The sequence below is a fragment of the Coregonus clupeaformis genome, chromosome 3, assembly GCF_020615455.1.
Source record: "Coregonus clupeaformis isolate EN_2021a chromosome 3, ASM2061545v1, whole genome shotgun sequence".
Lineage (NCBI taxonomy): Eukaryota > Metazoa > Chordata > Actinopteri > Salmoniformes > Salmonidae > Coregonus > Coregonus clupeaformis.
Genome location: NC_059194.1, coordinates 29,750,250 through 29,776,444, shown reverse-complemented (window position 1 = coordinate 29,776,444; position 26,195 = coordinate 29,750,250). Strand labels below are relative to the sequence as shown.

The 26,195-nt window shown below is 44.4% G+C and overlaps 2 protein-coding genes across 3 annotated transcripts; both read left to right on the top strand.

Annotated features, from left to right (window-relative positions):
- Positions 1 to 205: 205 nt before the first annotated feature.
- tmco6 (transmembrane and coiled-coil domains 6) lies at positions 206 to 8,161 on the top strand. Its single transcript, XM_041854374.1, has 13 exons — positions 206 to 404; positions 800 to 903; positions 1,044 to 1,159; positions 3,432 to 3,618; positions 3,738 to 3,842; positions 3,933 to 4,024; positions 4,171 to 4,287; positions 4,551 to 4,665; positions 4,870 to 5,050; positions 6,636 to 6,736; positions 7,013 to 7,180; positions 7,413 to 7,538; positions 7,937 to 8,161. The coding sequence occupies exons 1-13, from the start codon at positions 314 to 316 to the stop codon at positions 7,958 to 7,960; spliced, it is 1,527 nt and encodes a 508-aa protein (XP_041710308.1). The 5' UTR covers positions 206 to 313; the 3' UTR covers positions 7,961 to 8,161.
- LOC121544450 (carnosine synthase 1-like) lies at positions 7,829 to 26,195 on the top strand. Of its 2 annotated transcripts, XM_045208110.1 has the most exons (12): positions 7,829 to 8,015; positions 8,200 to 8,270; positions 8,378 to 8,526; positions 15,443 to 15,471; positions 18,106 to 18,280; positions 18,880 to 18,969; positions 19,884 to 20,332; positions 20,420 to 20,630; positions 20,827 to 20,912; positions 22,802 to 23,033; positions 23,273 to 23,556; positions 23,742 to 26,195. In XM_045208110.1, the coding sequence occupies exons 4-12, from the start codon at positions 15,469 to 15,471 to the stop codon at positions 25,305 to 25,307; spliced, it is 3,096 nt and encodes a 1,031-aa protein (XP_045064045.1). In that variant the 5' UTR covers positions 7,829 to 8,015; positions 8,200 to 8,270; positions 8,378 to 8,526; positions 15,443 to 15,468; the 3' UTR covers positions 25,308 to 26,195. The 2 variants fall into 2 exon arrangements, with proteins under 2 accessions (XP_045064045.1, XP_045064047.1); XM_045208112.1 differs by lacking the exons at positions 7,829 to 8,015; positions 8,200 to 8,270; positions 8,378 to 8,526; positions 15,443 to 15,471; positions 18,106 to 18,280 and adding an exon at positions 18,287 to 18,508.

The following is a 26,195-nucleotide window of genomic DNA, read 5'->3' as shown; positions in this document are numbered from 1 at the left end:
TTGTGTCCATTTTGTTACAGTGGGTTTGAGGTGCCAAAAACTTGTCTTTAAACACTTTCTCTTTCTGGTGTTGGTGTCTTGGAGTCTTCTTCAGTGCTTTGAAGAATTGCGTTCCTGAAGATGGACCATGCCATGCCTGTCCGATAGGTGGCAATACGCACATTGTGTAATAACATTACTGTATCCGATTTTCCGACAAAGAAGATTATGTCAACAACTCTTGGCTTGCCTGACAAGATCAAATTCTAGCTCATATGGCCTATTAACGTAGCTATTTAACTTATTAAAACTGATAAGTTGGTCGATAGATGAAATGTGGAGGTTGAACGTAGTCCGCCACAAAGCTGGAAGTCATGGCAGCGACTTGGAGGAGTTCAAGTTCAAGAGGCGAGCACATGAAAAAGGTGAGCTAGCTGAACGTTAGCTAGCTACCTTGCCAGCTGTGGTTAGACTTGACAAGCTACGCTCTCTATATATTCCCTCTATAACATTGCTGTATCTTATTGTGAAATTAATACAAAACTTTAGAAACACTTGTTCTTTATAAACTGATGTAATATTTATTCAAAGTAACCGGAGCCGTACAAATCGTGCATGGTGGTGGAATTTCCTGGCCTCCAAGTAGTGATGTCATGTGCGCGGGATGCGTGTTAACATTATCACATTACATACTAACCGTTCACCCGTAGTCATTACATATACCATATAACTTATATATAACTTATATGTATATGATATAAGTATTGTGCAGCTACGGTTGTCATTGCTCTAAGTTGATTTGCTGGGTCTCTCACTGTAGAGTTAAGACGGGCCCGGAAGGACAGACAGCTGGTCAGCAAGAGACTCCTGCTGAATGATGATGAGGAGGAGGATGGCACCATGGACACACTGGCCAATGATCAGGTATTGGGCTCTTGTATAACAACCACTGTCAGAGATGAAGATTCTAGTCAGCAACCCAGCAGAGAAGCACAACAACTGTTAATTGAAGGGTACTACTGAGTATCACACATGTTCTTTCCTGGTTTTCTTTCTCTCCCTAGGTGGTAGAGTTGTTCAAGATGGTTCACCATGGCAGGGACTTGGTGAAGAAAGAGGCTGACCTAAGAGCTCTGAGGAAAGCCCTCCGCAGCCCCTCAGCCCACCTCATCTTCATCAAGTATGAAGGTCTTGTTCTCTCTCTCTCTCTCGCTCTCTCTCTCTCTCTCTCTCTCTCTCTCTCTCTCTCTCTCTGTGTGTGTGTGGGTACATGTACAGTGTCTTGCAAAAGTATTCAGACCCCTTGGATTTCTTCACATTTGATTGTGTTACAAAGTGGGATTAAAATGTATTTAACTGTAATTTCTTTGGTCAACAATCTACACAAAATACTCTAATGTCAAATTGGAAGAAAAATTCATAATAAAAAAAAAAAAGATTTACAAAAATTCTGTAACTAGAGAGCTGCCAACTCTCACGCATTGGCCTTGAGACACACATTTTACCCTCTTCTCACGCTCTCACGGTACACCTCTTAAATCTCACGCATTGAAAAGTACTGCTTTAATTTTTCTAATTCGTCCATTGTATTGTCAGCGCGTTAACTTTTCAACTGTGCTCCAACTCGTTTTGAAATTGGAGCATCTGCGCCTGCAATTTAACATCACGAGCGGAACCTGTATCATTGTCCTGCCTTGCCACAGCACTGTGAACGCGTAACATTATGTAAGGGATCAAGAGGATTGGATGCATGTTTTAAAGAAACGCCCCTCAAGATTAGAGTGGAGCTGAATGGAGAGAGAGAAGGTTCTCCACTGAGTTTATAAAACTGTAAAAAGAGTAGCACTGTTTTATGTACAGTGTTGTCAACAAAATTAGGTTGCTTTTACTCCCGTCTCTATTGCAGAATGCAGCTTTTTGACAGCATGTACTAAAGTCGATTTAATCCTCATTTGCACTAGTCCCCTCGTTTGGTGATTGCCATTTAGGCTGTGACAACAAAAAGGCAGCAGACAGACCTACAGTATGTTTTAGCAGGGACATTTGGTGACCTGATTTGTAACTATGAAAATAATTTTGTCAAACAGATTGTGAACCCAAAAGTTTAAGTTTGATTCTAGAGGGGAGACAATAAATATAAAAATTATTTGGTTAGGGTGTAGGGGCAAATTTATATAATCTTGTCTTCAGGAGATTATTAGGGTAATTACTGTGCTTGTCAGAAAGAACACTACTGTTTTCCCCACACTTAGTGTATTACTCCATTTCTTCCACATGTTGCTTGTGTAAACACATATTTGAACCTATATGCCTACTTGTCTTTCAAAATGAATTATGAGGCTATGTATTTTTGCAGCCATTCATGGACAGTCTTGAATAAGTCATACAAATAATAATAATAATAATAATAATAATAATAATTAGTCATTTAGCAGACGCTCTTATCCAGAGCGACTTACAGGAGCAATTAGGGTTAAGTGCCTTGCTCAAGGGCACATCGACAGATTTTTCACCTAGTCGGCTCGGGGATTAGAACCAGCGACCTTTCGGTTACTGGCACAACGCTCTTAACCACTAAGCTACCTGCCGCCCATATAAGCGTTGGATATTAAATGCTCCAGGAATCTAAAATAATTTGACATTTTAGTATTGTGCACATGCTAGGCAACTCATAAACACATCATATTGTGTCTATGTAGAGTAAGATGATGGCAGGGATCTTCAACTAGTAGGTATAAACCACCTGAATATTGATATTCATTTGGTTTTTCATGAAGGTTTGGTGATTTTGAGAAATTAAGTGTTATAACAACAACATTTTCAAACACCCAGCACTTGGGAAACATAAATCAGGGGTGGCCAACCCTCCTGGCGAGCAAGCAGGATTTTCTTCCTGCCCTATTTTAAAGAGAGAGTTCACCCAAATGACAAAATACAAAATGTTTGTGTCCTTACCTTGAAAGCAGTCTATGGACAAGGAGACTGCAATCTATGAATAGGTTAACCACTGCCATCGACCATTACTATTTTCTGTGCAGAGCCTTGGTGTAGTGGTAACACTGAGAACAGGGATCAATCCCTGCTTCTAACCTTCCCACTGTTTCTAGTATTTGCCTGTCTCCCTATCTAATTTAATTAGTCTGAATAAAGTGTCAAACCACCTAAAAAAATATTAGCATAGTTTACATTTCAATGTCGTCCAATGTAGAAATGAATGAGTAGGTGTGTCCAAACCTTTGACTGGTACTGTATATTTTTTCCGCTTTGACATTACAGTATTTTGTGTAGATTGTTGACAAAAAATGACAATTAAATCAATTTTAATCCCACTTTGTAAAACAATAAAAAGTGAAGAAATCTAAGAGGTTTTTTGAGAGGGACTGTATATATGTGTATATATCAGTATGGGCCTTCATTTCTCGTCTCTGTCTGTCCGTCCCATCTGTGCTCAGGCAGCAGAGCAGTATTGCGATCCTGGTGACTAACCTCAGTGGCCCCAACCCTCAGTGTCGTCTGGAGGCTGCCCGCTGTCTCCACGAGCTGTCCCACTCCCCCCACCACGAGGTGGACTCCTGGAGGCTCCGACAGGCCACACCCTACCTGATCACCTTCCTCTCTGGACAGAGCCCCAAGTTCACTGTCAGTCCCACAGCTCGTACACAGCACCTTACAACAGTCTTTTCAAACAGCCTAGTGAAGTATTACAGTATATGTTTTTCTCACTTTTGTATGTTGTGTGGGTGTGTGTTTCTCTACAGGAGCTGTGTCTGTACACCCTGGGTAACATGTGTCCAGACAGTGAGAATGTGAGAGATATGCTTCTAGCTCAGGGCATCATACCTGCATTGACCAGCTGCATCCAGGTCAGCTACAAACCTCTGTACTGTCTGCCAATGGACCAACCTGCAATTGACTCCTTATAGCACACTATATTTGTGTTTGTGTGTGTGTAGATCCACAGGACAAACCTGGCAGTGGTTGAAGCAGTGGGGTTCACCCTCTCCCAGCTCATCTCAGCGAACCACGTCACAGGGAGAATCATCCCGTAAGTTAACATCATGGTTGTAGCTAAACTGAGGGATAATATTATACTATACTATAGAAACTTCATCAGACACCATTCAGAGACGCCATTGAGTGATCCCTTCATAGTCAGGGCTATGCTCTCCTCTCCTGTCCGTTTGTCTGTAGGGCAGTCTTGGCGTCTGGTTTGATCCCTCACCTCCTCTCAGTGTTGACCCCTGACTCTCAGTTTGGCCTGGGACCAGCCATTGAGTGTGCCTGGTGCCTGCACTACCTGGCCTGCAGGTCAGACACTTCACCTTAGAATCAGGGTTCGTCCCAAATGACACCCTATTCCCTATATAGTGCACTACTTTTGACCAGAGCCTAATGGCCCTGGTCAAAAGTAGGGCACTTTGTAGGGAATAGGTTGCCATTTCGGATGCACACTATATCCCCTTAACCTGGGTGTAACGTGTCACCCAGGAGGACCAGTTACTCTGTCTGTCTGTTGTTGCCATGGATTTAGTACTGATTCCTTTGTCTGATGATTGCTCTCTTGTCTAAAGCAACGTGGACAATGGGGCACTGGTGGCCCAAGGGACTCTTCTACAGTGCACTTCCCTCCTGGTGACACTTGGTGGTGCTGTTGCTAAAGGAAGTACAGAGGAGGGAATGGAGCTGGTGAGTAGTCGCTGAATCCAAACTCTTTTTCGAAGTTACTCTTCCAAACAATACAAGTACATGTGTTGTAACTGTGTGGCTGATAGACACCAACTGCACCAGAAGGCAAGGAATCCATTTGATGAGATGAATAGATATGTAGATAACCTAGGCTACTGTCATAATCTACATCCCCGCCCTCCTTTCTCGCTCTCTCCTCTCCAGTTGATCTGGCCCCTGCTGCGCTGCGTGGGGAACCTGCTGTTATCTGGGCCCCTGGGGGCCCTGCAGCCCCAGCTAAACGATAGCCGTCTCCTGGCTGCTCTGTGTGCGTTTTCTCAGGCCTTCCTCCAGACCCACCCAGCCCTGGCCAGAGAGAGCATCTGGGTCCTTAACAACCTCACAGGTGAGACAAGGCTGTGTGTGTGTGAGAGAGTGAATTGACTCATGCATCTGTTTGTGTTATAAATCTGTATAGATAACTGCTTGTCATATAAAGTGACCATATTTTCAGCAGCGGTAATACATCACTCCCTTCACACTCTGGAGCTCGGCCATATTGAATGCTTGTGTTATATCCATCATATCATAAATGTCAACTCATTCAAACATGATTGATTTAACTCCTTTGACGGGACACATTTATCATTTGACCTGGCCAGGAAAAGTTACAGCATTACTGTAACTGGTCAGGTTTTTCCTGGTCTGGTCACGTAGGCGGCGGCAGGTAGCTTAGTGGGTAAGAGCGTTGTGCCAGTAACCAAAAGGTCGCTGGTTCTAATCCCAGAGCCGACTAGGTGAAAAATCTGTCGATGTGCCCTTAAGCAAGGCACTTAACCCTAATTGCTCCTGTAAGTCGCTCTGGATAAGAGCGTCTGCTAAATGACTAAAATGTAAATGTAAATGTAGTCAGGGCAGTAGCGGTGCGTGGGTAAAATGACTGGGGAAGCCAAGCCAGGGGAAAAAAGCCATATTACAACCTATGTGTTGTAATAATTGCGTTGTTTGCTCTATAACCTGTTAGTTCAAATTCAACCACACCTTTGTTTCAATGCCGTCCTCCTCTCTTTCATGTTGCCGAAACGGTCTATGACTTTGTCATACAGTACATGCTTTTAATTGTTGTCCTAGGCTACCTGGCTAAAATGCTTACTCGCTAGCCTAACTTCATTTCATGGGCAACGATTAGCCGGCTAGTTCAAATTAGCCTACTACGTCTAGCTACATATTTAACTTCCATCCTCTCAGGCCAGTCAGGAATCTCTCTCCTCTCTACCTTCTGCTCTCTCTCGCTCTCTCTCTCTTTCTCTTTCTCTCTGTGTGTGTTTTCAAAGCTTCTGACAAGAAGGATCAAAGTGAGCAAATCAGAGAATAAAGTAGAAAAGGTACATTTCGTGAAGAAAATGTGTGTGCTTGCTTCAGCTGACTTTTTCATAGTGGAAGTCTCCGTCTCTCTCTCTCTATCCGCTGCTGCAGACTTCAGTGGGTTCTGCCCTGCTCTATCTGATTGTGTACTGTAACTGGTCAGGTGTTTCCTGGTCAGGTCACGTAGTCAGGGCAAAAAAAACATGCCCCTAAGTATGTCATTATTGTGTCTTACTCTGTGGTACTGTTTCCTTGATCTGATTTTTAATCTCCAGTTTACATAATATAATAATAATAATAATATGCCATTTAGCAGACGCTTTTATCCAAAGCGACTTACAGTCGTGAGTGCATACATTTTTTTTTTGTGTATGGGTGGTCCCGGGGATCGAACCCACTACCTTGGCGTTACAAGCGCCGTGCTCTACCAGCTGAGCTACAGAGGACCACATGATGTCCTTATGTACAGTGTACATAATGTCACATAAAGTTCAGCTTTTTTCAGCTGAACTTTATGTGACCTCTGATAACCGGTCAGGAATCTCTCTCCTCTCTACCGTCTGCTCTCCCTCTCCTATTCCATCTCTCTCGCACTCTCTCTCTCTCCCCCCCTTCCCCTCCATCAGCTGCTGCAGACTCCAGTGTGTTCTGTTCTGCCCTGTTCTATCTGAATCTGGTTCCTACTCTGATCCAGCTCCTGCCCTTCTCCCACGGCATCAACATCATGGTCAGTGCACTGACGCTTCTGTTCATAGTAGTAACATTGTTATCAAGCCAACACTTCCCTGAAAGGTGACTTACAACTTACTGTTAATACACATTTTTCCCAGTATTATTTGGCCCATTCAACCTTTATGTGGGCAGCATTATGCTTCTACATCCACTGCTCCAATCCACTGAGCCATACACTATAGACATCAGCAGTTTTACTCGGGTTAGGGAAAGGATGTGACATTTAGATTGAATTAAAATCTTTCTCCCTCCTCACCCCCAACCCTTTCAGGTGCTAAGGGTTCTGGCTAACATTGCCCATCAGGGGAGAGAGTACTGTCTCCACCTGGCTCAAGCTGGCCTGCTGCCTGCTCTCTGTGCCACACTCAAGATGGCCGACTCCGAGGTGGTGACCTTCAGCCTGGAGGTGCTGGGCCAGCTGGTGGCCAGTGACCCACAGGTAGGGAAGGCTCCCAACACCCCGCCACACTAAAGATGGCTGCCTGCCATGCAGATGTCATAGTTTGTTGTTAGCCATAAACAATGTTTAATATGCTGTCTTAGTCTTGCATTGTTTATATGCTGTCTTTAATGTATGGAAAAAGGGGGCTGTAAATGTGATATCTGGCAGAAACAGACTAGCACAGGCAGCTAGAGGATGACTTCGATGAAGCAGTGGTTCTTCTTCTCAGCTGGCAGAGGAGTTTGTGAGGCAGAGTGGACTCCCGGTGCTGGAAGCCATCCAGTATAGCAACCAGGAGACCATCCGTCTCAGAGCAACCCACCTGCTGGAACATCACCTGCCCCCACACTGCACGGTGAGGACTCTGCCCTGACACAGGCCGGGTGTGTGTACATCTGTACGTGGGTATACATATACACTGAGTGTGCAAAACATTAAGGACACCTTCCTAATATTGAGTTGCATTCCCCCCCTTGCCCTCAGAACAACCTCAATTTGTCGGGGCATGGACTCTAGAAGGTGTCAAGCGTTCCACAAGGATGCTGGCCCATGTTGACTCCAATGCTCCCCACAGTTGTGTCAAGTTCGCTGGATGTCCTTTGGGTGGTGGACCATTCTTGATACACACGGGAAACTGTTGCGCGTGAAAAACCCAGCCACGTTGCAGTTCTTGACACAAACCGGTGCACCTGGCACTCAGTGTATGTGTTTTAGAGTACAGACATTTATTAATGCTTTGTTTTGTTGTTAAAGGTGGATACCTCTGCATCCCCATGAGGAGCCTACTGAACGGGATAGCCACAAACCCAAGACTTCCAAATGTTTTAAACAGGTCTACTCAGAAAACCTACTAGTACATTTCAAACGTTTTTATACAATTATGTGAAGATGTTCAAATGTAAATATGTGCTGGATATCAATAGGATGTTATTTTTACACTGCTTTAATAAAATGCCAAATTAAACCAACAGAATATGATATATTTGGAGCCTCTTGTTTTTGTTCGATTAGTACAGCAGGTGTGAGTGACTCAGTAACCTTGTCCCCAAGCTAATTGCGCATAGCGAGGAAGTGTCCAGTGAACAAGGTTAGTGACTCAACAGTAAACATACACACCTGTTCGCATCAATCATTAGGTTGATAACTGTTGATTACTTCTGATTAAATTACTTTTGTCTGTGTTGTGTGTTTCAGACGTCTAAAAGCCCTTGACTATCCCAGTGGTCAGATAGCCAAGGAGGCCGGCGGTTAGAGCCTGTGTGAAGGAGCGAGACGTACCGATAGTGTCGGACTGTACCTTTCTCCTCCATCCCTGTCCCTACACCTCCATGGCACCTGATAAGGTAGGGGATCGTCCCTTTTAGTCGACACTCACCTGTACAGGGCTGGCAGAGGTGGAACAGAGGTACAGCCTGGCTCCTCCCCTGCCAATCAACGTCTGTCCTGGACGCCCGCAATCTCCTCAGTCTGTTTACATTGGCAAGCTTCATACAGAGTGGTTGACTTAAAGGGCAACAATAACCAGGGTTAGGGCCGTTACGGTGATGTATTACCACAACACCGGCAGTCACGAGTCATGACCTCAGTCAAATTCCACGTGACCAGTAGCCTACCAAACTTGCTAATAGCCAGTCGCTAATGGCCTGGTAATCAGCGCTCTATTCTCTTTCAAATCATGCTGACATCAATGCAAATGAAATCGAAAATCAAATTAAATATTTAATGAAAGCCCTGGCAATCAGCGTTTGAGTGGAATAGGATCGAGAGCCAGCTCCTCATAGCTGGTTGATGCATGGAATGAAATGTGTTCCTATAAGCCCATGTTGCATATAAGCCCAACATTTCTATAGGCTATTCTATGCAATTGCGCGAGAAAATAGTTTTGATGGCCTCTTATTAAAAAGAGGAGGATCCCATCAGCTTTCTATAGGCTAGGCCTACTATATTTATTTATTGACTTTCCATATATTAAGCACATTGCTTCGCTTTACAACCGGTGTAGCCTACCTAGCTAGCATGAAAATGAACAGTGGGAAAAGCGTCCGCTATTCAAGTGCATACGGATGATGTCTTTTTTTTCTGTTCTGACAGGTGCATGATAGTGGTCCATTCTAAATCAAAACTAATTTCACACATATATGATTTAGTATATGCAAAGACAAGATTAAATTGAGAATAGTCTGATGGGTGAGAATATTATTCCTTGTGAATGATGCCCAGCGTGTGCAGTCTAAGGCAAGAAGAGGCATAATGTAGCCTAGCCCATAGGCCTATTTTGATAAGGTTTGTATATCACAACTGAAGTGGCCAAATAACTCTAAGGGCAGCCTATAGGCCAAAGACCCCTGGAACAGGGTTGGAAAGCCCATAGCCTACAGAGCCTAGTGAAACGTGTTCTTATAAGCCCAGTCATTGTGCAATCGTTCTACGGATTACATGTTTTTTAAATAAAAAATAATTCCACACATACAGTGCCTTCAGACAGTATTCATACCCTTTGACTTATTCCACATTTTGTTGTTGCAGCCTGAATTCAAAATAGACTAAATTATTTTTTTAGTACGGAAATATCTCATTTACATAAGTATTCACACCCCTGAGTCAATACAGGTTAGAATCACCTTTGGCCGCGATTACAGCTGTGAGTCTTAAGAGCTTTGCACACCTGGATTGTACAATATTTGCACATAATTATTTTTTTAATTCTTCAAGCTCTGTCACATTGGTTGTTGATCATTGCTAGACAGCCATTTTCAAGTCTTGCCATAGATATTCAAGCCAATTTAAGTCAAAACTGTAAATAGGCCACTCAACTGTCTTCTTGGTTAGCAACTCCAGTGTATATTTGGCCTTGTGTTTTAGGTTATTGTCCTGCTGGAAGGTGAATTTGCCTCCCAGTGTCTGTTGGAAAGCAGACTGAACCAGGTTTTCCTCTAGGATTTTGCCTGTGCTTAGCTCTATTCCATTTATTTTTATCCCCCAAAACACTTGGTGGTACTCAGTGATGTGTTGTGTTGGATTTGCCCCAAACATAACACTTTGTATTCAGGACATTAAGTTAATTTCTTTGCCACATTTTTTGCAGTTTTACTTTAGTGCCTTATTGCAAACAGGATGCATGTTTTGGAATATTATAAATTTGTACAGTAGGGGTTTCAAACTCATTCCATGGAGGGCCTAGAGTCTGCTGGTTTTTGGTTTTTCCTTTCAATTAAGCCCTAGACAACCAGGGGAAGGGAGTTCCTTACTAATTAGTGACCTTAATTCATCAATCAAGGATAAGGGAGGATCGAAAACCCGGAGACACTCGGCCCTCCGTGGAATGAGTTTGACACGTGTGCTGTACAAGCTTCCTTCTTTTCACGCTGTCATATAGGTTAGTATTGTGGAGTAACTACAATGTTGTTGATCCATCCTCAGTTTTCTCCTATCACAGCCATTAAACTCTAACTGTTTTAAAGTCACCATTGACCTCATGGTGAAATCCCTGAGCGATTTCCTTCCTCTCCGGCAACTGAGTTAGGAAGGACACCTGTATCTTTGTAGTGACTGCGTGTATTGATACACCATCCAAAGTGTAATTAAAAACATCACCATGCTCAAAGGGATATTCAATGTATGTTTTTTTATATTTTTAACCCATCTACCAATAGGTGCCCTTCTTTGCGAGGCATTAGAAAACCTACCTGGTCTTTGCGGTTGAATCTGTGTTGGAAATTCACTGCTCAACTGATCAAATCAAATCAAATTTTATTGGTCACATGCGCCGAATACAACAGGTGCAGACATTACAGTGAAATGCTTACTTACAGCCCTTAACCAACAGTGCATTTATTTTTAACAAAAAAATTAAAAATAAAACAACAAAAAAAAAAGTGTTGAGAAAAAAAAGAGCAGAAGTAAAAAATAAAGTGACAGTAGGGAGGCTATATATACAGGGGGGTACCGTTGCAGAGTCAATGTGCGGGGGCACCGGCTAGTTGAGGTAATATGTACATGTGGGTAGAGTTAAAGTGACTATGCATAAATAATTAACAGAGTAGCAGCAGCGTAAAAAGGATGGGGTGGGGGGGCAGTGCAAATAGTCTGGGTAGCCATGATTAGCTGTTCAGGAGTCTTATGGCTTGGGGGTAGAAGCTGTTGAGAAATCTTTTGGACCTAGACTTGGCACTCCGGTACCGCTTGCCGTGCGGTAGCAGAGAGAACAGTCTATGACTAGGGTGGCTGGAGTCTTTGACAATTTTGAGGGCCTTCCTCTGACACCGCCTGGTATAGAGGTCCTGGATGGCAGGAAGCTTGGCCCCAGTGATGTACTGGGCCGTACGCACTACCCTCTGTAGTGCCTTGCGGTCGGAGGCCAAGCAGTTGCCATACCAGGCGGTGGTGCAACCAGTCAGGATGCTCTCGATGGTGCAGCTGTATAATTTTTTGAGGATCTGAGGACCCATGCCAAATCTTTTCAGTCTCCTGAGGGGGAATAGGCTTTGTCGTGCCCTCTTCACGACTGTCTTGGTGTGTTTGGACCATGATAGTTCGTTGGTGATGTGGACACCAAGGAACTTGAAGCTCTCAACCTGTTCCACTACAGCCCCGTCGATGAGAATGGGGGCGTGCTCAGTCCTCTTTTTTTTCCTGTAGACCACAATCATCTCCTTTGTCTTGGTCACGTTGAGGGAGAGGTTGTTGTCCTGGCACCACACGGCCAGGTCTCTGACCTCCTCCCTATAGGCTGTCTCATCGTTGTCGGTGATCAGGCCTACCACTGTTGTGTCGTCGGCAAACTTAATGATGGTGTTGGAGTCGTGCCTGGCCATGCAGTCATGGGTGAACAGAGAGTACAGGAGGGGACTGAGCACGCACCCCTGAGGGGCCCCCGTGTTGAGGATCAGTGTGGCAGATGTGTTGTTACCTACCCTTACCACCTGGGGGCGGCCCGTCAGGAAGTCCAGGATCCAGTTGCAGAGGGAGGTGTTTAGTCCCAGGATCCTTAGCTTAGTGATGAGCTTAGAGGGCACTATGGTGTTGAATGCTGAGCTGTAGTCAATGAATAGCATTCTCACGTAGGTGTTCCTCTTGTCCAGGTGGGAAAGGGCAGTGTGGAGTGCGATAGAGATTGCATCATCTGTGGATCTGTTGGGGCGGTATGCAAATTGGAGTGGGTCTAGGGTTTCTGGGATAATGCTGTTGATGTGAGCCATGACCAGCCTTTCAAAGCACTTCATGGCTACAGACGTCAGTGCTACGGGTCGGTAGTCATTTAGGCAGGTTATCTTAGAGTCCTTGGGCACGGGGACTATCGACCTTACAGTTAATTTTATGTGTGGGGTACAGAGATGAGGTAGTCATTCAAAAATCATGTTAAACACTATTGCACACAGTGAGTCCATGCAACTTATGTGACTTGTTAAGCACATTTTTACTCCTGAACTTATTTAGGCGTCATAACAAAGGGGTTGAATACTTATTGACTCAAGACCAGTGGAGGCTGCTGAGGCCGGAACAGAGCAAATGGAATGGCATCAAACAGCTGGAAACCATGTGTTTGATGTATTTGATACCATTCCACTGATTCCGCTCCAGTCATTACCACGAGCCCATCCTCCCCAATTAAGGTGCCACCAACCTCCTGTGCTCAAGACATTTCAGCTTTTCATTTTGAGTGAATTTGTAAAAAAAATAAAATTAAAAACATAATTCTACTTTGACATTATGGGGTATTGTGTGTAGTGAAACAATCTTAATTTAATTCATATAAAATTCAGGCTGTAACACAACAAAATGTGGAAAAAGTCAAGGGGTATGAATACTTTCGGAAGGCACTGTATATTAGTAGGCTATATGTAAAGACCAGATTAAATTGAGAATAGTCTGATGGATGAGAATATTTTCAAGTGCCTGTCAAATTGTGAATGAGAGGCTGATGAAGTGTGTGCAGCCTGCGTACGAAACAGAGCAGAGCACATGCCTTTCATGCAAAAATTTTCAAATCATCATTAGAGTCGCATCATGCAGCCTTCGATTGTACTAGAAATCAAAACATATAGCATAAGGTTTGTATCACAACTAAAGTTGCATAAATAACTCTAAATTAAAGGAACATTTCACAATTTTGAAACCTTATATTCATCATCTCCAGCACCACCCCAACATCAACATATGTGAAAATGGCACGTTTCTATGTTTTTTAGTGAAAAGGATAGAGGAAAATAAGTTTCCAATGACATCATTGGTATGCATCATGTGATTTTAACCAATTATGAGTAGGCAATGCCCACTAATTGTCTACTACGCTGAACAAAAATATAAACGCAACATGCAATAACTTCAAAGATTTTACTGAGTTACAGTTCATATAAGGAAATAAATTCATTAGGCCCTAATATATGGATTTCACATGACTGGGAATACAGATATGCATCTCTTGGTCACAGATACCTTAAAAAAAAAAGTAGGGGCGTGGATCTGAAAACCAGTCAGTATCTGGTGTGACCACCATTTGCCTCATGCAGCGCGACTCATCTCCTTCGCAAAGAGTTGATCAGGCTGTTGATTGTCGAATGTTGTCCCATGCCTTTTCAATGGTGGACATTCCTGCAGTCAGCATGCTAATTGCACGCTCCCTCAACTTAACACATCTGGCATTGTGTGACAAAACTGCACATTTTAGAGTGGCCTTTTATTGTCCCCAGAACAAGGTGCCCCTGTGTAATGATTATGCTGTTTAATCAGCTTCTTGATATGCCACACCTATCAGGTGGATGGATTTATCTTGGCAAAGGAGAAATGCTAACTAACAGGGATGTAAACAAATTTGTGCAAAAAATCAGAGCGAAATACGCTTTTTGTGCATATAGAACATTTCTGGGATCTTTTATTTCAACTCATGAAACATGGGACTAACACTTGACATGTTGCGTTTATATTTTTGTTCAGTATAATTAGTTGATGATGTCATTGGAAACACTCATCTTCCTCTATCTTTTTTTGTACAAAACATAGAAACACACCATTTTCACATACTGTATGTTGATGTTGGGGTGGTGCTGGAGATGAATATGAAGCTGACATTTTTTTTACATTTCCATTTAAGCATATAGGAGGACCTGTTTCAAATAATCACTTGGTTAACTGCTCAACACAGAATAGCTGCATGTGCGCACTCCCTCTGAAATCGTTTGGGGAAAAATACCCTTTCTATTTTATTCAGCTACAGTATGTTCAATTGTATCCTTCTTACTAGAAAATAATATAAAATAATGCCACGGGAATTATAAGCTAATCTTGTCTGCTAAATGAACTGGTATAGCCATATGGCATAGCCAGATCAGTGCCTAACATAAGGACGACTCAGAATATGCTATTCTGTTCTTCTGAAATAGGCTACATTTTCTTCATATCATAATATTTCTTTAGACCTGCCTAAAATAAATAATGGATTTATTGTGATGGAGTAGGCTATATTAAATGGAATTATAAGACTTTTTCAAATGTAAATGTTCAAAAATTCTGCATCAGTGGCTTGTAGGCGATGCGTGGAAGCCGGGAGATGCTAAATATGTTTATGTTCATTAACAGTCAATTACCGTGAGACCGACAGTTATTTGCATGATGGTTACCGGCTGACACAATTTCATGACCGCCACAGCCCTAACCAGGGTTGAAAAAAGGGTAGCCTATAATGTCTGTGTAATGTGTTGGTGTACAAGTGATTTACCATTGTTCTTTCAGAGAGTTAGGTTGTATTGCCTTTCTTCAATTACAGAAAGGGATTAAACGATGGAAAACGGTAAACCAAGTGATCTTGCCCATTTAAGTTGCAGACTACGCCAATAAGTATTTACATGTAAGGAATTGGGGACGTAACATCCGTAGCATCATTTGCATGGCAGGGTGTCACAACCGACCAACAGGTTGGCATTCCTGTGATCTCCGAGGTCTATGGAAGTGCCTTGGCTCTCACAATGTGTTTGTGTTTATAAATAGTCTATAGGTCAGCGTACTAATAATACTGCCACTTAGATTTATTAGGCTCACATGGGCTTTTTACAATATATTACATAAGAAAACAGAGACAAGTTTAATAGCATGTCACCTGTTATGTTTTTACTTCTTCTCAGCTTTCAGTATGCTCCACATTTCCTATTTCTGCCCCCTCCCTCCTCTGACCCTTTCCAGCTTGCTCCCTTCCTACCTCCCTCCCTCCCTCCCTCCCTTTCTTACCTTACCCTCTCACTTTCTTCCTCTTTCTGTCATTTCCAGGTTGCCACTTGGTCACTGCAGACATAATGGTGAGTTGAATAAGAGAGTTGGGTAGCATGAACGTTGATGTAAGCTTATATCTGCAGGTTTTCAACATTTCTATTTGAAGTAAGCGTTCTTTAGCTTTTCTGCAAAGTTTTTCCTATAATTGTGTGATAGTTGTTGTATGTTAATGCATGATAAGTCTTCAAAGGTTTGCTTGGTCTTGCTCTGCATTTTATTACATTTGATAAATTGACTGAATCGTTTTTTTCAGTATTTGGCAATCAAATGCAATTGAGTGCAACATGCTTGTTGAAATACAAGTGATAGACGTGAGGAATGAAAGAGAGCCCAAGACAGGGTGGCAGAGACTGAAGGACGAGGTGGAATGGAGTGAGACTGCTGAGCGATTGCTGTAGAGAGGAATGGGGAGAGATTGGAGGGAAAGCAGCTGCGACTGTTCATCGCGGAACCTTTACAGTTCTGCTTGTTGTCTGTGAGAGAGAAAAGTGTCAGAGGGTCTGTGCGTATCGTGTTAAATTTAGTGTCAAGTGTGATTTACATAGGTTACAGTGCAAGTAATGCTGAGCGAGAGGTGGGGCTGTGTTTTCTGCGGTGCCAATAAGTATTTATAGTTTCATTGAATGTCTTATACAGGCAGCAAACTACTGGAGCTCTACAAGTACATGGTGGTGGGAATTAAACAGTAGAGTAAAACCCTTCAGCTGTGTAGGTCATTAGAAGAGAAGGTAAATAAACATATCTGGTGATGATGGGCAAATAGAGGGAGAGAGGGGTGAAGGAGGAAAGAGGCGAAGAGAGGGTGACGAGAGTTGAAGGAGAACAAGTGGACCGTGTGTATTGTTCTCACGTGATTGCACACCAAACAATGCCGTTGCTGTGTAGGTGATCGTTTTGCATAACAATGCATGTGGTTTGTTTGTGTGTATCGTATATAATCTGAGCGCCCACACAACCTGCTACTGAAGTAGAGAGAGCCACGGAGAATTTAACAATGCAAGTTCAATGATTTAAACAGCTAACTCGTAAATATTCTAAGATATAATTTTCTGTAAAAAAATTAAATAAAAAAAGATAACTTCAAACATTGTTTTTTCCCTCAAGGATACAACTGATTTGATTATCTTAATACCCATATAAACCAGAAGATAGATATCTTAGTAGTTAACCTCTACGGGATCGGTGTCCCTTATACGGGACGGTTGAGCTAATGTGCGCTAATGTGATTAGCATGACTGTTGTAAGTAACAGCAAACTTTTCAGGACATAGACATGTCTTATATGGGCAGAAAGCTTAAATTCTTGTTAATCTAACTGCACTGTCCAATTTACAGTAGCTATTACAGTGAAAAAAGACCATGCTATTGTTTGAGGAGAGTGCACAACAACAACAAAACTTATCACGACAACTGGTTTGATACATTCACCTCTGAAGGTAAATAATGTACTTACATTCAGTAATCTTGCTCTGATTTATCATCCTAAGGGTCTCAGAGATCAAATGTAGCATAGTTTTGTTTGATAAAATCCATTTTTATATTCAAATGTAGGAACTGGGTTCTACAGTTTGAACCCCTGCTGTCTCTGGCTCCACACCCACCCCGTCCGGCCATCTAGATGTGTGAAAGTTAGTGTATAAGCTAATGATCCATCATGTATGACATTCCTGGGAGTGTGTAAACTTACATTTTGTATAATCATATCATGTTTGTATGTTCTCTATAGTTATGTACTTGAACATTTATAAATTGTCCAATTCGGCACATTTGGGCAGACTTGATACAAAATAGTCCAGTATTGCAATGCTTCACTGGATCAATCTGAAACTTTGCACACACGCTGCTATCTAAATTGCGCCTAAACTGCAATATTATATTGTGGCCTTTCTCTTGCATTTCAAAGATGAATACGCATGTTTTTTTGTTTGTATTATATTTTACCAGATCTAATGTGTTATATTCTCCTACATTAATTTAACATTTCCACAAACTTCAAAGTGTTTCCTTTCAAACGGTATCAAGAATATGCATATACTTGCTTCAGGTCCTGACCTACAGGCAGTTCGATTTGGGTATGTCATTTTAGGCGAAAATTGAAAAAAAGGGTCCGATCGTTAAGAGGTTAACCAAGTTTGCTGGCCAACATATCAATCAATGCTTTGTTGTAATAAATTCCAGTGTTTAAAAAAGTCCATATCTCTGTGTGTGTGTGTGTGTGTGTGTGTGTGTGTGTGTGTGTGTGTGTGTGTGTGTTAATGAATGGGTGTGTTTACTACGTGGGCGGGATGTACACGCACAGCTGTCAGTGGCATGTGTTTAACAGTATCGGTGGCACTCTGACATTCATGTTCCTCTCAGACAGTGTTTGGTAACACTTTTCCTTGAGGGAAAAAACATTTACATCAAGGAAAAACAGTTAATGGAGGGTTTGTAAATGGTTTATAAGTTGTTACAGACTATTAATTATTTGTAGATAGTTTATAAATCAGTAGTAACCTGTAATGGCTCATTGTTCTGGCTCATGGTCACCATTTTATCCTCTTTTCTCCCTGAACATCCATCTGTAAAGTCATTTTACAACCCCTTCTCTTTCTCCTTCTCTCAACATGTATAATTTCAACATTGTTATTATGTCTCTCACACTCACCCTGTCCCCCACAGCTCTCTCTCAGCTCTCTCCCCAGCACCGTTGTCCCCAGCCTCCCCTCCTCTCCAGGGGGCTGTGCTACTGGGGGACCAAGGGTATGGTCCTCCAGCCAGGAGGTGGCGCTGTTCCAGACCCTGCAAGAGGCTCTGAGGGAGATCGACCTGCCTGAAACACAGGACCTGCCACAGGGTGAGACCCGGGCTACGATCACCCGGCTGAAACGTACAGGATGATGCAGATAGAAATGTACCAGGCTAGAAAGACACCGGACGCTGTTTATTACAATCCCTATGACATGGGAATTGTGGCTGCTCTATGACCTTACCTTTCTATCTGCAATGCTCTGAATGTTTGAACACCTGAGTTAAACCTATCACAAACACTGGATCTTAACCTGCACAGAGTCACCCAGACCAAGTGAGTTTAGTACTATATGTCAATGGGCTACTAGGTGAACAGGTGTGTTTCCGTTTACTCTCACCTGGTCCAAAAACAACCCCTAGGCAAGATCCTAGCCACTTCCCCTAGCACCTACCCATTTAATGTTTGCAGACGGGAAAGGGCCAGAGGGCTGTGGGGGTGTAAGCAATAAGGTTGTGTGTCCTTCAATGAGCAATGATGACCTTCTGCCATATTTGCTGGCCCCTATATAGTTGTTTTTGGACCTAACTTTTGTATTGGCTAACATTCATTAACTACTTTCTATTACATAGTGAAGGGCTGCACTGATGCATGGGGAATTTGACCTTGTCACTAATGGCTGTTGTACTGTTTTCCTTCTCTTCTAGGTATGAGTCACTCTGAGCTGTGTGTCTGCGTTTTGGGATCCCCCCTCCCCTACCTCTCTCTGCTGTTGGAGGTAGGCCAACGGAGCCCAGGTACGCTAGCAGAACACAGCCAGACAGGAAATACAACCGATATGTAAATCACTCCACTTTATTTATACTTTGGTACTTTATACCAACCAGTACCAGCATTTGCTAACCTGTAGAAATCTGACAGTGAATCAATGTAAAACCCTATTTGGCCAGAGCATCAGTCAAAACATACACCCTTCCTTTCAAAGTAGGTGCCAAAGTGTTTTCCAAGAGGTCTTCCAAGTGTTCCTTAGTGATTCCAATAATGGTGTTAGCTAGTACATGGCTTTCTTCACCATCTATGGACCTCAAAACTTTGCCTTGCCAGATCGCCGGCAAAATATATGTTGGAACGGTATTCCTTTTATGGGATTCATTGGTGTCATTATCAAATAACATAATCGCCCCCTAGAGAGAAAAGCTCTGAGTCTAACAGTAATAGCTCTAATTTTAGCCTGATGGCCAAAAGGTTGAGGGGAAAGATCACTAGTGCAGGTTGACATTTAATGAGATTGTCACTGCCCTTCCTGACTCTATTTATACATAAATAGTAATTCTATTTCCTGCTTTGTCTCTCTGTTATGACCAATACCAGATTAAAACACTTTACTTCAGTGGTGGAGAGGGGGAAAAAATGAAAAAATAGTTCAGTTTACAGGTGAAACGATCGCCTCTATGACTTTTGACCTTTTTCTATGGAAATGTTTATATGTCAATGATATTTCCAATTTCCAGTTTTCTAGGTACGTCAACCCCCCTATATTTTCATGGAAAGCTGTGACCGGTCAATAATCTTTCTCTCTCTCTCTTACCCCCATCCAATTTCTCTCTACTTGACTTTCCACATCACCCACTCCTTCTGTCCCTCCCTCTTTCTCTCTCTCGTTTACCTCCCTCGGTCTCTCTCTACCCCAACCATTTACTCTTCTCTCTAGGAGATGCTCTCCTGTGTCTATCTCCGTCCTGGCTCTCTCACTCCTCCCCCTCCCTCCTGGTCCACAAGGCTGTCACCTTTGACCTGGGAGGCCGTACTTTCCTCTCCAACTTTAACCCCCCTCGCAGGGTCACCTACTTCCTGTCATGTGACCCTTGGGCTGAGGAGGAAGTGACCCGGGAGACGGACTGCCCAAGCGGAGGTTCCGGTGCACTGGGTCGGTTCTGGGGGGATGTTCTAACCACCAGGGTTCTACTGCAGAAGGCCAAGATCCACTGCCCCCCGACGCTGGCCCTACTGTTGCCCCCGGGGCAGATGGGACTGGAGGAGGGCAGGACAGGAGGGGTGGAGGTGGTGCACCTGGAAATGGGGGCAGAGGGAGGGATGAACTCCGTCCGAAACAAGGTGGACTCTTTCCTGGAGTCTGAGGATATGAAGGGATCTGAAAGTGTATGTCCTGTTTGTTAGAGGATATTTTAGTCAGCATTTGTGTAAATGTACACATATCCTCAAGCTTTCCTTTTACTTTGTGTATAGGTGGTGCTCAGGTGCAGTGGTGGAAGGTTCGTGGGCGAGGCAACCTCACCCCCTGTCTACCTGTCCAGGAACAATAGGGATGAGGTCTGGGCCAAGGTAGGTTATCTCCTGCCCCAGCTCCTCCCTGGAGAGGCAGTACTGCTGGAGGTCTACTGCTCCCCACTGAAGCCTGGGCCGCGGGTAGAGGACCGCACCTGGGAACGGTACACCGGTGAGGGCTTTGAGTCTGGGACAGATGGGGGTAGTTCGAGGTTTAAGGACCTTATTTTCATGATTATTTGAATGTGTTCCTCACATGATATTGAACTTGTAAGGACTCTAGTACAACGTAATGTACTACGGCCGTTACCATAGATGATCCTCCTGGTGTTTTCATAGTGAAGTAGTAGATGTTGTGTGTGTGTCAGACTGCAGGCCTCAGGTTCCAGACCTGTCCTTCAGACTGTGTGCCATCGTAAGTCGCTCACCTCTGGACCTGCCTCTCCTCTACAAGGTGAGCGAAAGAGAGAGAGAGAACGAGAGAGAACGAGGTAGGAGAGAGAAATGAAATGTTGACTGTGCATCACAATTTGTATTGACCCTCAATACTGTAAACCTATAGCATGTATATATATAGCTCTGTAAATGTATTTAACTCGGGAATGTGAGACAAATTCCTGTAAAAGACCAAATACAGTGGCTTGCGAATATATTCACCCCCTTTGGCATTTTTCCTATTTTGTTGCCTTACAACCTGGAATTAAAATTGTATCATTTGATTTACACAATATGCCTACCACTTTGAAGATGCAAAATATTTTTCATTGTGAAACAAACAAGAAATAAGACAGAAAAACAGAAAACTTGAGCGTGCATAAATATTCACCCCCCCCCCCCCAAAGTCAATAATTTTTAGAGCCACCTTTTTCAGCAATTACAGCTGCAAGTCTCTTGGGGTATGTCTCTATAAGCTTGGCACATCTAGCCACTGGGATTTCTGCCCATTCTTCAAGGCAAAACTGCTCCAGCTCCTTCAAGTTGGATGGGTTCCGCTGGTGTACAGCAATCTTTAAGTCATACCACAGATTCTCAATTGGATTGAGGTCTGGGCTTTGACTAGGCCATTCCAAGACATTTCAATGTTTCCCCTTAAACCACTTGAGTGTTGCTTTAGTAGTATGCTTAGGATCATTGTCCTTCTGGAAGGTGAACCTCCATCCCAGTCTCAAATCTCTGGAAGACTGAAACAGGTTTCCCTCAAGAATTTCCCTGTATTTAGCACCATCCATCATTCCTTCAATTCTGACCAGTTTCCCAGTCCCTGCCGATGAAAAACATCCCCACAGCATGATGCTGCCACCACCATGCTTCACTGTGGGGATGGTGTTCTCGGGGTGATGAGAGGTGTTGGGTTTGAGCCAGACATAGCGTTTTCCTTGATGGCCAAAAAGCTCAATTTTAGCCTCATTTGACCAGAGTACCTTCTTCCATATGTTTGGGGAGTCTCCCACATGCCTTTTGGCGAACACCAAACGTGTTAGCTTATTTTTTCCTTTAAGCAATGGCTTTTTTCTGGCCACTCTTCTTTAAAGCCCAGCTCTGTGGAGTGTACGGCTTAAAGTGGTCCTATGGACAGATACTTAAATCTCTGCTGTGGAGCTTTGCAGCTCCTTCAGGGTTATCTTTGGTCTCTTTGTTGCCTCTCTGATTAATGCCCTCCTTGCCTGGTCCGTGAGTTTTGGTGGGCGGCCCTCTCTTGGCAGGTTTGTTGTGGTGCCATATTATTTCAATTTTTTTATAATGGATTTAATGGTGCTCCGTGGGATGTTCAAAGTTTCTGATTTATTTTTTATTACCCAACCCTGATCTGTACTTCTACACAACTTTGTCCCTGACCTGCTTGGAGAGCTCCTTGGTCTTCATGGTGCCGCTTGCTTGGTGGTGCCCCTTGCTTAATGGTGTTGCAGACTCTGGGGCCTTTCAGAACAGGTGTATATATACTGAGATCATGTGACAGATCATGTGACACTTAGATTGCACACAGGTGGACTTTATTTAACTAATTATGTGACTTCTGAAGGTAATTGGTTGCACCAGATCTTATTTAGGGGCTTCATAGCAAAGGAGGTGAATACATATGCACGCACCACTTTTCCATTAAGTAATTTTTTTCATTTCACTTCACCAATTTTGACTATTTTGTGTATGTCCATTACATGAAATCCAAATAAAAATCCATTTAAATTACAGGTTGTAATGCAACAAAATAGGAAAAGCGCCAAGGGGGATGAGTACTTTTGCTAGGCACTGTACATGAACTGAAATGTTTGTTTGAAATCAATGACCTTTTCACTGACTTCTCTCTTCTTTCCCTCCCTCTCACGTTCTATCCCCCTCCCTCAGTTGGTGTGTAGAGTGGGTGTGTCCGACGCCCCTCTCTCTCACAGCCACTCCCTCTCTCAGTCCTTGGAGATCACCCTATTAGAGTGCGGTTTCACTGACCCTACCATGGCGACCTCTCTCCGTCGCCTAGCAACGGACACCGCCCTGTCCTGCCTCTGTGTTGTCATGGAAACAGAGTCAAGCATGTCTGCGGAACTGCGCGGTGGAGCGGGCGCCCAGACCGACATGATAGGTGTGTGTTGGCTCACTGCCAAAGTTTTCCCTCTAAGGTAGCATGAAGCCATCTGAGTTGATCTATAACTTGATAAGGATTACTGCAGATCGATGTCGAAGCCTCTCTGAAAGCATGGGTATACTTATGGCATCATAAGTTTCACCCTCTGTCAGCACTCCTTTGTCTCACTGAGCTACTGTCTGACCCTTCCACTCCCTCTGTATCTCTCTACCTCCATTCTACTCCCTCTCTCCTAGGCGTAGACCTCCTCTTCACCATGGATGGTTACATCATCAGCCCTGTTGTTCTTGGCCTCCACCCCTCCCTCTGTCTCCGCTCCTCCTTCTCGGACCGAGGGATGGGGATGGAGATGGAGGGATGTGACAGTGGGATAGAGGGGTGGAGTAGGGGCACCCTCCTCCTCACCCCCCTCACCCGCTCCCAGTACTACCTGATGCAGGGGAAGACTGTGCTGGTGGTGGGAGCTGGAGGACACAGCAAGAAGTTCATTTGGGGAGCAGCCAAAAAGTACAAACTCAAGGTGAATGTCTACATTGGGAATTAACTAGTGAAAGTGAATAGATCGCCTCAACAGACTTTTCAGCCATTTTAGAAGTGCATTTTACTGCATTGCAAGTCCGATCAAATGACACATTAATGGTTACTGGTTAGCTAGTTATGCTAATGTGCTGAACTGAACTCACCAACTCCCTCCCCTCCAATCAGATCCTGCTGGTGGACTGTGACCCCGCCCACTTCGCCTCCCAGTTGGTCGACCACTTCCTGCCCCTGCCAGACCTGCCCGACCACCGCCGTGACGACCAGCACTGCTCCCGCATCTGTGATTGGCTGTTGTCCTCCGGGCTCCGCCCTGATGGCTGCGTGTGCTTCTGGGATGACTGCGTGGTGCTAACGTCTCTGGTCTGTGATAGGCTGGGGCTCAGGGGACCTCCCCCCGAGGCCATCCGCATCGCAAAGGAGAAGAGCCGCACCCACAGGCACCTCCAGGGCCTACTAAAGTCTACTGGGACTAACTTGATCAGTGTTGAGCAACCCTCCGGTCAGGCGGATGGCCTGGTTGAGTTTAGAGAAGGTGAGAGGAGAGGAAGACAACAGAACGGTGTGGTCAACGGCATGGTCAACATGGAAGGAGATAGCATGAGAGCTATGGCCGATTTTGACAGGGGGGATCTCTTCAATGAGGCAATGGGCAAACCCGACACTACCACCTCTACCTCTTCATCCGCCTCAGCCTCCTCTTCCTTCTCACAGTCCTTCGGCACTTTCCGGCCCTCCGCTCCCCTCCTTTCTCCCTCCCCTTCTTCCTATGCTGTTCCCTGTATCCATGTGGAGAGCGCCCTGGATCTGGAGAAGGCAGCCAGTGGTGGGGTGGGGGGGCTTGGTGGGGCCAGTGTAGGGGTGGTGAGGTTCCCTGCCATCATGAAGCTGGAGTACGGGGCCGGGGCGGTGGGCGTGAGGAAGGTGGGCTCTCTGGAGGAAAGCCTGGCACACTTTGAGAGGATTGGAGGGGACCTCCGCGAGGAGACAGACTACCCTGGCATTGGCCTGGGATGGGGCAACGCCATGACCCTCATGGAGTACGTGGGAGGCACAGAGCACGATGTGGACGTGGTCCTGTTTGAGGGGCGACTGGAGGGCGCCTTCGTGTCCGACAATGGCCCCACCCGTGCCCCGGCCTTCACCGAGACGGCCTCCCAGATGCCCTCTGGGCTGGCGCCGGAGAAGCGTGCTCAGCTGATCCGCGCGGCGCACCACGCCTGCCTGGGATGCGGCCTGCAAGATGGCGTGTTCAACGTTGAGATGAAGATGACGGAGGTGGGCCCGAGGCTCATCGAGATCAATGCCCGCATGGGCGGCTTCTACCTGCGCGACTGGATCCGGCAGCTGTATGGCGTGGACATCCTGATGGCCGCCTTCATGGTGTCCTGCGGGCTGCGTCCGTGCCTGCCCTCGGCCACAGCGCTCCCAGCCAGAGGCCACTTTGCTGGGGTGATGGTGGTGGTGTCACAGCACCTCCAGGCCCTGAGAAGCACAGCCAGCCCTGAGCGCCTGAGAGGGCTGCACCAGGAGGGGGCTCTATGGCTGAACGAGCTGGCTGAGGAGGATGAATTGATCTCTGGGGAGTACGAGGAGCCCTTCTGTAATGTCGGGGTGAGAGACGCCCACAATGCCGCCAACGCTCGCCAGCGCCTCCTCGCCCTCTGCCAGGGGCTGGGCCTGCACTGTCCTCCACGCTACGACCTGGGGTACTTCCTGTCCCACTTCAACTAGACAGGAAGTCAGGGGGGAGAAGCACCTGGGGTTTGTTCAGGAGGGTGCAATGTTTAGATTTTAGTCACAGATCAAAGTAATAAAAAAATTGATTCCCTATTCTGCATGACAGAGAAGCATATGTGTTTTAGTCCTGCCTAAGTGTTTGTTCCTAACATTGGACCCTTCTGAATAGAACCCATGTTTAGCACGGGTATGCTGTGTGCGGGTGTGTATTTTTGTACTGGGGTAAGGGTTAGTTTAGTTAGTTTAAAAGGTACATCACAGGAAGAAAAAACACTCCTGTTATATCAAAACATATCTCACAACCTTTGCATTTTTCTCACTTAAATTTTAGGGACCATCTCAGGAATAAAATAGGTATCATCTTCAGTGATTTGGAGAGAATAGGATATGGGTGTCTTATCTATCTACCATGGTTCAGGAAGTGATTTCAATATCAAATAAAAAAATTGAAAAACCTTTTTAAATAAATAGCTTCTACTTTTCAGTCATTACGAAAATAGAGGCCCTTTGTCCAATTATTGAATTTGAATTTTGGTTAACTTCCTGAATTGACAGCGTTCAATTCGAATTGACCGCGCCCCTGCTATCAATTAGGTTGTGGCATCAGCAGTCTGGGTCGTTCAACAAAATGAGTGCCTTTTGCGTCCCTTTGATATTTTAAGTAGAAATTGTGCACAAATATTGCATTTTAAAAGCTTGTTATATTAAATGAAGTGCCCTTTAATATAGACCACATGGACAATTCAATCAATCAGATTTTACTATGAATAAAAACTTGCTAAAGTGCTAAAATTCATCATTTTTACATGTCCCTCTGTGCATCCTCTGTGACTTCTAGGAAGTTTTAACCCACTTAACCCCAATTTATCTCCCAAGTTTTCA

Coding starts and splice junctions, on each gene's coding strand:
- tmco6 (XM_041854374.1), top strand. CDS start 314: ATGTGGAGGTTGAACGTAGTCCGCCACAAAGCTGGAAGTCATGGCAGC. Junction 904..1,043: donor ACACACTGGCCAATGATCAG/GTATTGGGCTCT, acceptor TTCTCTCCCTAG/GTGGTAGAGTTGTTCAAGAT. Junction 5,051..6,635: donor GGTCCTTAACAACCTCACAG/GTGAGACAAGGC, acceptor CCCCTCCATCAG/CTGCTGCAGACTCCAGTGTG.
- LOC121544450 (XM_045208110.1), top strand. Junction 20,913..22,801: donor ACCTGCCTCTCCTCTACAAG/GTGAGCGAAAGA, acceptor CCCCTCCCTCAG/TTGGTGTGTAGAGTGGGTGT. Junction 23,034..23,272: donor CGCCCAGACCGACATGATAG/GTGTGTGTTGGC, acceptor CCTCTCTCCTAG/GCGTAGACCTCCTCTTCACC.